Source organism: Ananas comosus, linkage group 17 (assembly GCF_001540865.1).
Source record: "Ananas comosus cultivar F153 linkage group 17, ASM154086v1, whole genome shotgun sequence".
NCBI classification, from domain to species: Eukaryota; Viridiplantae; Streptophyta; class Magnoliopsida; order Poales; family Bromeliaceae; genus Ananas; species Ananas comosus.
The window spans coordinates 1,772,533-1,784,108 of NC_033637.1; the positions used below are offsets into that span (position 1 = coordinate 1,772,533).

General features: G+C 36.6%; 1 protein-coding gene across 1 annotated transcript; it reads left to right on the forward strand.

Moving 5' to 3' along the window:
• Positions 1,295-10,941, forward strand: LOC109723213 (protein translocase subunit SECA2, chloroplastic). Its single transcript, XM_020251499.1, has 32 exons — positions 1,295-1,542; positions 1,645-1,782; positions 1,910-1,979; positions 2,072-2,136; positions 2,266-2,386; positions 2,654-2,745; positions 2,881-2,946; positions 3,058-3,122; positions 3,256-3,343; positions 3,464-3,529; positions 3,644-3,759; positions 3,908-3,998; positions 4,282-4,365; positions 4,489-4,581; positions 4,685-4,780; positions 4,852-4,937; positions 5,285-5,363; positions 5,449-5,562; positions 5,721-5,816; positions 5,896-5,959; positions 6,076-6,365; positions 7,086-7,141; positions 7,974-8,091; positions 8,187-8,267; positions 8,403-8,482; positions 8,836-8,890; positions 8,991-9,060; positions 9,171-9,360; positions 9,470-9,593; positions 9,890-9,964; positions 10,086-10,265; positions 10,341-10,941. Exons 1-31 carry the CDS (start codon positions 1,312-1,314, stop codon positions 10,248-10,250), a joined length of 3,225 nt encoding a protein of 1,074 aa, XP_020107088.1. The 5' UTR covers positions 1,295-1,311; the 3' UTR covers positions 10,251-10,265; positions 10,341-10,941.

Consider the following 11,576-nt stretch of genomic DNA (forward strand, 5'->3'; position numbering starts at 1 on the left):
ATTAGTCTTTCTACATGTGTAGGTAAGTGAAAAGAGGTTTATATAATTGCTGGAACATTTTGCGGGTCACACATACTCATGAGTTGGGGCCCTAAGCACTAGCTTATTTTGCGGATTGAATTGAATAGGATAAACAACTTTGTGGTACGTACTCGATGATATATAAAAGCCCTTTTCTTTAAGGCTAGTAAATAGGAAACCGATGATATATAAAAGCCCTTTTCTTTAAGGCTAGTAAATAGGAAACCAAAAATCAAGCGCCGGATGTGCGCGTTACATCCACTAGGTTCCAATGAGTAGGACCAAAACTTTTGGCTCAATGAGTTGGACCAAAACTTTTGGCTGCAGCAAAAGAGAGATGATTAAAGCATCTGCTTTTAGTAGCTTCCATTAGTTGGGGAATTCCAGAGTGAGGAAAGAAAACATGGTAGAACGTACAGTTTTGAAGAGTTCAACAATTAATACTTCGAAATCATTACTATAATAATAATGAGTATCCAATCCCCGAATGAGTAGATCTAATTAATACCGAATTGTGGCTCTTTTAGCTTATAACTCTAGCTGTTGCTGTTTGAACTAAAGGAATTTTCTGAACTAAGCGAAAATAAGTTACTGTGTGATATCCGCGTAGTCGGGTTTTGAACATCGAACCCCATTATTGTGGTTCGAGTCGTGATTTTGTAATGCCAAATTGGCTTGAACAAATAAGATTCACCGTCCTTGGTGGCTTCCTTAATACTATATTCCGCTTCTCTAGAAATCAGAAGTTTCAAATTAGAACTAATACTCTTCTAATTCTTTGTTTTGCTGAATACTTGGTTGGGCCGAAAATTGAATCAAAATTATTTGGGCCGGTCTAAAACTTACCATGGGCCGGTCTTGAACCGTCTCGGCCTAAGAAATAAACAAATTAGTTACTAGCCCGGGCCTTTGGTGACGCTACTTTGGCCCATCACAAGTTCACAACCGCTAATGCAAAACGGAGGAATAGGGGAAATTATTATGGACCATGTTCATTACGCCTCCAAAGACCCGCCTCACCAAAAATTTCAAATCTAATTTATCATCTAAAAATCAAAGAAAAGGACTGTATATATATATATATATATATATATTCGGTATAGTAAATTAACTATAAAGATTTAAGTTTTTTATTTTGGCACAGTTGTGATTAAAGTCAGAATAGCGGTTCACGGTAGAGTGGTAGACCGTGGTTCACGCAATATTTTCTTCGGGTAAAATCTTCTTCTCTCTCCTTCAAAAGCGGAAAATAAAACCCCACTCTCTCCCCGACCTTAAACCCTTCCTCCCATGGCGCCTCTCCTCTCTCTTCCCCTCCTCTCTCCTCTCTCTCCCCCCTTCGCCTCTCGACCCTCTCTCTCTACCTCTCCATCTCAATCCCCTTCTCTTACCCCGTCCTCTACTCCCTCTCCTCCTCCTTTCCCCCTATTTCGCCTCCAAAAGAGGAATCGCTTCGTCCCTTCCTCACTCTCCACGTCTTCTTCAACATCTTCTCTCACTCCCTCCCCCCATTCCCCAAAGGTGCGATCTTTTCTTGTACCCACATCATAAATTTTGGTATTAGTGGTTTGTTATTCGAATTTTTCCATTTAGTTGTTCTTTTTCTTTTTTGGTCGGTTTCAGGAGAAATCGGCGAATTGGAAAGGTACAAAGTGGAGAGATCTTTGGAGCCTGAACAATTGGGTAGTTCGCGATTATTATCGGCTTGTCGATTCCGTTAATGCCTTGGAGACCTACACTCAGACGCTTTCCGACGAGCAGGTTAAATGCAATCTCGCAATTCTTAAGAAATAGGATGTAAAGATGGTTGGATTGTGGAAAAAAAAGAAAACTAATTTTGAATCATTCTGTTATGGTGTTCTTTGTCGCCTTGATGTGATGTCTTCAGCTGAGAGGAAAAACTGCCGAATTCCGCCTTCGCTTGAGTCGTGGGGAAACCCTAGCTGATCTCCAAGCTGGTTCATATCACGTTTCTTTAATGTCTTTTCTTGTTAAGTTGTCTCGAGTTTATAATTTTCTTTTATCTGTTTCTTTGATGACTAACACGCAGAGGCGTTTGCCGTTGTACGAGAGGCTGCAAGAAGGAAGCTTGGCATGCGGCATTTCGATGTTCAGGTTTTGAGCTTCTTCTTCTTCTTCTTTCTCTTGTCTCCATCTTTTGCGTCATGAAATGAAGATAATGGTTAATTGTGCTAAATTGAGCAAGTTTTTTGTGTTCGCTATATTTGTTATCAATTCTATCAGATAATTGGTGGGGCTGTTCTTCATGACGGGTGCATTGCAGAGATGAAGACCGGTGAAGGAAAGACGCTTGTTTCCACCTTGGCAGCTTATCTTAATGCACTCACAGGAAATGGGGTACATGGTATGCCCAGTTTTCACCGATGGCATTGAGATATAATATGATTTAGAGGAAGAAAGGCCCCTTTGTATACTGTCACTGAATCCAGATGTTGCATATCTGTATACCAAACACTGTTCTTGATGTTTTGGGGAATTAGAATTTCATATTATAACGTAGAATTTTTTAAGTTACATGTGGAAGGGCATGCTATTTCACCCACGAACGGCTCGTGAACTTCCTTGCTGCCAACCTTATTAATGTGGGCGTTAATAATCTTGTCTTCCTCAGTGGTGACTGTAAATGATTATTTGGCTCAACGCGATGCTGAGTGGATGGGCCGCGTTCATCGCTTTCTTGGTCTATCTGTGGGTTTAATACAGGTATTTCTTTTCCACTAAATAATATATGGGGTTAATACAGGTTGTTCATTAAGTATTTTGTGGGTTGTATGTTGAAAAACTTATCATTTTTCTGGGGGCTTGCCACCTATTTTCTCATGTTGCTTGCTTCCATAGGGTGGCATGCCAGCCAATGAGAGGAAAGCCAACTACAGCTGTGATATTACGTACACTAATAACTCGGTAATATGCCAAATACATGAAACTCTCATCATCTGAAAATGTGGTTCATTATAACTGTTTTCATGGAAAATCCTATTATATATTTTTTATTATATTTTACACATCTTGCAGGAACTTGGTTTTGACTATCTTCGTGATAATTTGGCACGGAACAGAGGACAACTTGTTATGAGATGGTACACTTAAAGTGTCTTTGGATTCATTCTTTGATTTATTGTTGATAGCAATTGATACTTTTCCTATGCCTTTTGAATCAATGAATGAGAAAATTTATGTTTTTTTGTTAACAACCAGTAATGTTCTTGACAGGCCAAAGCCATTCCATTTTGCAATTGTTGATGAAGTGGATTCGGTTCTTATCGATGAGGGAAGAAATCCATTATTAATCAGTGGTGAGGTAGTTTCTTAATTTTCTCTGTCATTCATTTTCTTTCATATGTGCTATCATTATTGACTGGTTGAAACTTTGTGAATTTTAGTTGCTAATTCAGTTTATTACTGAATATTTTGGAACTAGGATAGTAAAGATGCAGCACGATATCCTGTTGCTGCCAAAGTTGCTGAGCTTCTTTTACCAGGCATTGTAAGTTTTAGCTTGGGTGAAAAAAAAAATCCTCAATAGCAAGTTTTTGTTTTTTTCCCCTTTTCCTACTTCATATTTCCATATTAATCACTATGAGATGACTCTCTATCACAGCATTACAATGTGGAACTCAAAGATAATTCTGTAGATTTGACTGAGGAGGGAGTTGCTCTAGCTGAGATGGTTCTGGAGACAAATGATCTATGGGATGAAAATGATCCATGGGCAAGGTGCTTTTATATGCTTTTCTTTAATTTGCAAAGTAGCTGTTGGTGCCGTGGGGCCTTCAATCATTTTAGTAGTGTTTTAAAGGATACGTATGTTGTATATTTCTTCCAGTGGCATTAGTTCTACAATGAATGTATCATTGTGTTGCAGGTTTCTTATGAACGCATTGAAGGCCAAAGAATTTTACCGCCGGGATGTCCAATATATTGTTAGGAATGGGAAGGCACTCATTATTAATGAGGTAATCCCTTAGTGTATGCTAGGATTCTTTACATGTTTTGGATTTTTGTGATCACGACGGACAATCTTATTGATCGCCATCGGTTCCTAGTTACCTTACATATTCTTAGTTTTGGTTCATAAGCTTAAGTATACAAACAGTTGTCCAATTTACTTTTATTTTTGAGATTACCTAAAAATTTTATTTTTTTGCTGAACAACTTAAAGGGTTTCAGACTTATATATGACAGAAAAGAAAACTGTTTCCTCATTCTGCTGAAACAGTAATGTTTATTATGTCCCAGCTTACTGGGAGAGTTGAGGAGAAAAGGAGATGGTCTGAAGGCATTCACCAAGCGGTAGAAGCTAAAGAAGGCCTGAAAATTCAGGTACTTATTGACTTTCATGTTTTCAAGCTTTTCCCACTTGACAAATTTAGTGAAATATATGGCTAAAATTGCAAGCAATTTGCTTAAGAGTCTTCTATGTGATTCCAATAATGATATCATCAGGCAGATTCGGTTGTTGTGGCCCAAATAACGTACCAATCACTTTTTAAGCTGTATCCGAAGCTTTCGGGGATGACAGGAACTGCTAAAACAGAAGTATGGTTTAAACTGTTTTGATTTCTAGATGACTTTCTGAACTTTTTTTTGTGTGAATATTCACAAAATTTGTTTCCATTTTTTCCACTATACATATCCACAGGAAAAGGAATTCCTTAAGATGTTCAAGATGCCAGTTATCGAAGTCCCTACGAACTTACCAAATATACGAATTGACTTGCCGATTCAGGCTTTTGCGGTAGGGCTTCTCATGAAGGTTTGGGGGTACAAACTAAGTGAAAATTTTCTGATCTTATTTGGATGTTTTAGACTGCACGAGGGAAGTGGCAATATGTGCGGGCAGAAGTAGAGTCGATGTTTCGGTTAGGTCGCCCAGTTTTGGTTGGAACCACAAGGTGAGTCTATATTTCTAATTTCTTAAAATATAAAACATGAATATCTGGTTTTGAAAAATATATCTTTATCATTTCTTCCATTGGAAAAATCTACATTCATGTCACTCTTTAGTGTAGTGATTGTTCCAAGGATCAATATTAATTTGTTCGTAATAAAATCTTGTAACTATTAATGCCTGGTGAATGGGTTTTTACAAGTTTGGCCTTTCAGATGTTGTCGATCACTGCTGCTGGTTTAAACATTGATTTTAAGGATCCTGTGCTTAAGTTTTGTAAAACTCTAAACTTGCACCTGTGTAATTCAATCTTTACTTTTTATTTGTATGTGCTTCTTTTTGCTGTTGCAGCGTTGAAAATTCTGAACACCTGTCAGATCTATTGAAAGACCGAAATATACCTCATAACGTTCTTAATGCTAGGCCTAAGGTTCTTCACCAATCTTATGTGCCTTCAGTTTCTTGAAATTTTTTTTAATCAAAATTTTCAATCATAAAAAAGTGTCATTTGGTAGTATGCTGCAAGGGAGGCTGAAATTATTGCACAGGCTGGTCGGAAACATGCCATCACAATTTCAACTAACATGGCTGGCAGGGGCACTGATATTATCCTTGGTGGCAATCCGAAGGTCTCTGAGTTCAAAATCTCTTAAGTTGTTATATTTCTTTCTCTCTGAAGAAATGAAAACAAAGAATAATAATATCTTATATTACTATTACCTGCTTTATGTAATTTTTAGCAAGTGTTATAAGGATCATTTACTATTTTCTCTTATTTTCTCACTAGATGCTTGCAAAAGAAATTGTGGAAGATAACATACTCCCTTTTATGTCACAAGAGCCTCCAAATGTTGTAGCTGCTGGGGAATCCATCTCCCAAATGGTGATTTTCATCTTGTTCTTTTCTCTACTAAAAAGGCTTTTATTTGCTCTAATACTTTTGAGTTCTATCTGTGTTGCAGAATTTCCCAAAGATAAAGATAGGACCATCTTCATTAGCATTGCTTGCAAAGGCCGCAGTGATTGGTAAATAATATATATTAGTGCCGATATTGGGTTCTACACCTATCTTTTTGTTCCAGAGAATTCAGGAAGTTAATACTAATTTTAAAAAAATGGTTTTCAACTACCTTGTTTTGCAGCAAAATATGCTGGTAAAAGTGAGAGGAATGGCTGGTCTTGTCAGAAAGCGAGGTCCATAATTTCAGAATCTATAGAAATGGGCCATGTAACTGGAATGGAGGAACTAGAAAAGTGTTTGGCTGAAGAGTCTGAGACTTATCTCCTTGAACCTGCTATTGCACTTGCGTATCTCACAGTCTTGAAAGACTGTGAAGTGCATTGCTTCATTGAAGGGGCTGAGGTGAAACGATTGGGTGGGCTTCATGTGATTGGCACTTCTCTACATGAGTCTCGACGAATAGATAATCAGGTGAGGTCACAGACGTAAATATGCACATTGGGCTAACTAATCTTGAACTGTCTTTGCTTTTTCGTTGCCTTAATCTTGATATTTTCTAAGCTTTGGAATTTTTCAAAGTAATGCACAACTTCTAATCCTAATGCCCACAAAATAATAGTCTGCATGCTTTCCGGTAAGTGTATCTTCTGAATTATTTAATTATCCGAGGTTCTGTGATGTGATTCATTTAATATGTTAAAGCATGAATGGGCTTCTTGTTTTGATGATACTTTGTGCTGTTTGATGCAATTATTTACTGGCCTAGTACTTTAGTCCTTTGTTCTTTGGTTCTTCCCTGATGCATGTTCCTCTATTAAGGGCCTTTCTTTTTTGTTCTAAACCTAGTATGATGCTGTTAGGTACAGTGAAGACTTGTTCTAGGCCTGATTATGACTTGAGAAAATCTACCAACTGTTAGTCATGCCGACAAAGGAATAAAAAAAGAGTATTCGAGTCCCATTCCCTTCTCAATCTTGTTTCTCAGTATACTATGACTAGATGACTCACTGAAATAGTTTTTTCTTTGCTATAGCGATGTTCAGAAAGGTATTGTATGTGATGAAACACCCTTTGTCTTATGTATGGGATAATTTTAATGTTCTAGAAGGGCAACCTATAATTTTACTAAGAAATCTCATGTGAGCCTATGCTAGTGTGTTGATGGATGTTTGTTTATTTGCCTGTTGTCAGCTTCGCGGGAGAGCTGGTAGACAAGGTGATCCTGGATCAACAAGGTTTATGGTGAGGTAGCGTTCTGTTTTAGACTGGAAAAAGCAAATTGCTAAAATTGTAACTCGATTAGTTCTCCAACAATAACTGTGATATACTCTGCTTGCTATCCTTTTCGGGAACATTGCTGGTACTTCTTCTGTCGTAAGGATGGATCTACTGCACCATAAAAAGGGTACTAAAACATTAATATGGAATGATTAGGAATAAAAAACATTAATCTGGAATAACTAGGAAGTAGGAATAAATTACTTTAATTTGAAGATAAATTATATATATTATATTATATTATATATATGTGGAATATATATATATATATATATATATATATATATATAGAATTATGCTACTATACTATCAATAGTACCAAGCCCTTGGTACTATTGAGTTTTCGGCCGTTGGATGAAAAGATGTGCGGTTAGGATGATAGTGGTCCCCGGTTAAATTGATAGTGGTCCCATAGGGTTGAGTGGGTAGTTGGTTTGTTTAATTGTATAATCTAATGAGTGGAAATGATCAGAGGGTAGATCTAACAGTAGAAAACTCAATACCAAGTGTTTGGTACTATCGATAGTATAGTAGCCGGACTCTCTATATATATATATGGAAACTAGGTTTGCTCCTAGTCTTGAAGGATATGTATGAAAGTCATTGTTTTTCTTCTTTACGGAGTCAGAACTCGTCGCCTTAATGCCATTTCTTGATCTCTTCATTTGAAGAGATTCTTTCTTGTTATTATTGTAAATAATATATCTGCAGCATTTATATTTTGTGTTAGTCAGTATCAATCAGTTTTGTCCTTTAGCTCTTTTTCGTATATGGAGTCTGAATGATCTTTTTGTCAGCCAGTTTACAGGATGAAATGTTTCGAAAGTTCAACTTCGATACTGAGTGGGCAGTGAGACTCATATCAAAGATAACAAATGATGAGGACATACCAATTGAGGGCCATACCATTGTTAAACAGGTCTGCTTAGCTGTTGACTTATTAACATTTCTTGCCTCTTTCAGACCAATGGCAGAAGAGTAATTCTTTACTAATGCTTTTCTTCTTTGTTGCAGCTTTTAGCTCTTCAAATTAATGCAGAGAAATACTTCTTCGGCATAAGAAAGAGCCTTGTCGAGTTTGACGAAGTCTTAGAGGTACATCCTCTGCAACTATATTAAGAAGTAATTTTATCACATGGGATCCAACCTTTTTGTTGATTTAGTTATTAAAAACCAGCTTTGATTTTAATTTGAGAAAATCCTAATTTTTGTTCCCCCCAACATTACTAGGTCCAAAGAAAGCATGTGTACAGCCTTAGGCAATTGATATTGACCGGTGACTCTGAAAGCTGTTCTGAACAAGTATTCCAGTGAGTTTAAAAGTTTGCTTATTCAATTGTTTAACTCGAATTTGAGCGGAAATAGATCAAATTAGGACTAATGACTCATTCCTAATTTATTTTTCTAATATGTTTTTATATCCTATCAATATTGATCAAGCAGTTATTTTAGCTTACCTTGTTTTAATCTTCCTCACTATATTCAAAACCTTTCTAGATGGGTGGGTTTATCAGAATGATTGTTTTCCAAAGATCTAATCTTTCATAAATTTGGTTGGTTTTTCTTTCAAAAGAAATAAAAGAGAACTTCATTTTTAACTTTTTGACACCAGATCATGTTCCTCTTAATTCCTTCTCTAAGAGGCATTGTGAAAAAACTGTAGGTACATGCAAGCAGTAGTTGATGAAATTATTTTTGGATGCGTTGATCCCCATGAGGTACTTACATGACATGATTCTTTTCTTTTACATTATATGATTGAATGTGTCAATGGATTCTGATGTTATTAAATTCAAATAATCTCCTTATCTATTTTAGCCCCCCAAGAATTGGAATATAGGAAAGCTATTGGATGAGTATATCCAAATAGGCGGAAAGCTATTATCCGGTAATCAATGCTTGTGCATGATATCCTTATATTATCAGTAGTTACTTAAACTGTATCACTAACTAAGCATAGAAGCAATATTAAAGGTTTGCTTTATGAAAAACTTGCAGAATCATTTAAGCAAATCGCGGAGGAGGATTTGCTTTCATCACTAGACCAAATACATGGATTAGGCTCTATTGAAATTGATACCTTCTCTCTCCCAGACCTTCCAACACCTCCAAATACATTCAGAGGAATCCGAAAGAAAACGTCTTTGTTGAGACGCTGGCTTGCTATTTGTGCTGATGATACAGTGAAGTAAGTTCTAAAGCTGATTTTCTTAATGTTTTTATTTGTGCGTTTGCTTGTACATACATAATAATATGTGCGCACTTTTTGTGATCTTTTGGTTTCGTTAAAAATGTAGGAAAGGCAAATACTTGTGTATAGTCAATCTTCTTCGCAAGTATTTTGGAGATTATTTAATTGCTTCTTACTTGGAAGCTGTAGAGGAGTCTGGTTATGATGATGCATACATCCGGGAAATTGAGGTGACTTCTGTTTTAACAGTTTGTTTTCTTCTTTTGTATCACATGATGCCAATGTCTCTGCCAATCTTCTTCTGGAGATAATGTTGTTTTTCAACATTAAACAACTTTTCGCCGAATTCTCTCTCTTACCTTGTTATATTTATATAGTATATGTGATAATACTGCTGTGGTAGCTAGATGTTCTGCAAAATTACCTACAAGCTTATGTTCTGTCAGCTGTTGTGAACGAATATTTCACTCTGACTTTTTTTTTTTTTTCTTTTTCTTTCATTTGCTGCTTTCTTGCTTGATTTCAGAGGGAAGTAATTGTTAAGACTCTAGATTGTTTCTGGAGGGACCATTTAGTAAATATGAACCGGCTTAGTTCAGCGGTAACTTTTCTGCAACTTTTTATTATCTGCATAATTTGCTCTCCCCTCAAATCAGCCTTGTGCCTAGTTTAAGTTGATATTTTTTTTTTCGCCACTCTAATATTTTTAATCTGTTTGGTAGGTGAATGTTCGGAGTTTTGGACATAGAAATCCTCTTGAAGAGTACAAAATAGATGGATGTCGCTTTTTCATCTCAATGCTTAGTGCGACGAGGAGATTGACAATCGAATCGTTGTTTCATTACTGGTCATCTCCTTTGGAGTCTGAAGAACTCTATGCGCCGTAAATGCAAGTACATTAGGTAATGAATACACTGTTTTGACATCGAACTCTCTAGCTGATTTCGTCTGTAAAATGCCACCGTTTGATTTCGTAGGAAGAGATTTTGTCTTTCTTCAAGCAATCAGGGCGCAACTGCTATGAATGTCAAGTAGTAGGTTTGTTACGGTCGCACCTCTGGTCTCTTCTGACAACCAGAAATGGTGCGGCCGATTTTCTTTTCTTGAAAGAGGGTTTAGGGGGTGGTGGGAATTGGAGAGAGGTGAAACTAAGCGGGCCGGCGCAGGGTTGGATGTTGTATGTTTACAGGAGATGGGGCATCTCTCATCCTTCGATGCTCGCTACTGTGAGCAGCAGTATGTGTCTCCCTCCTACTTCAGAATTAACTTTGAGAGGTATGTATCAAAATGTAGTATATAGCACTCGTACTTTTCATTCATATTTCTCACAAATTTTTAGATAATCATGAAATAAAACTGAAGTAGAAGACACCGCAAATTCTGCACATACTGCTTCTTTTACGGTTTGGCTTTTAATTTTTATTTCCTTAATTAATTCTTCGCTTTTTTGGTGATTTTGCTAGCATGGGCTTGTGGTTGAGAACTTTATGATTAATAAACTGTGTAATTTAAACTTAAGCCATTAAGACTCTTTTTTTAATTTCTGTTTAATTTTTTGGGACATGTACAAGGATCAGCCTGAGCCCCTCAAAAGGAATCTGATTTAATTATTTTGGATTAAGAGATATTTCGCGGTCGCTCGTATCTTTTTATACAATTAGTAGTTACACGGTCCGTGTTGTTCCACAACATCTGAAGCTATAAAATATTGGAGATAGATATATTCAGCGATGATTGTGCTCATCATAACGATTACCTTTGAAAAAAAAAAAAAAAAAAATGGGAATCTTTGTCAACTACTGTTGTTTGAAATTATTTTTGTAAGCTAAAGTAGGAATTTCGTGAATTTCGAGCCAATTAGTATTTTGTAGCGTCGTTAACGTGGGCCATAAGGCAATGAATTTACAAATAATTTAGGCTGTTGGATCACATCATGCAATAGTTGCAATTTCAACTAATCGTGGTGGTCTAATTACTTCAATCGAGATCAGATCTCACTCAAGGCTCCAAGAAATTAGCCTCTGGATGTGGAATCTGTGTCTTATTAGCAACGCTATCAAGTAATGAAAAATATACATTATGAAATATAATTGATGAGTCATCCGGTGGTTAATGCAACATGCGGTGCTGGTGGATTGCCCATTGCTTACAATAATTTTGAGTTAAGATAATGTCATTTTCCGTAGGATCACCTAGTATTTTGGCTTAACCAA

Coding starts and splice junctions, on each gene's coding strand:
- LOC109723213 (XM_020251499.1), top strand. CDS start 1,312: ATGGCGCCTCTCCTCTCTCTTCCCCTCCTCTCTCCTCTCTCTCCCCCC. Junction 2,947..3,057: donor TTACGTACACTAATAACTCG/GTAATATGCCAA, acceptor CACATCTTGCAG/GAACTTGGTTTTGACTATCT. Junction 4,582..4,684: donor CAGGAACTGCTAAAACAGAA/GTATGGTTTAAA, acceptor ACATATCCACAG/GAAAAGGAATTCCTTAAGAT.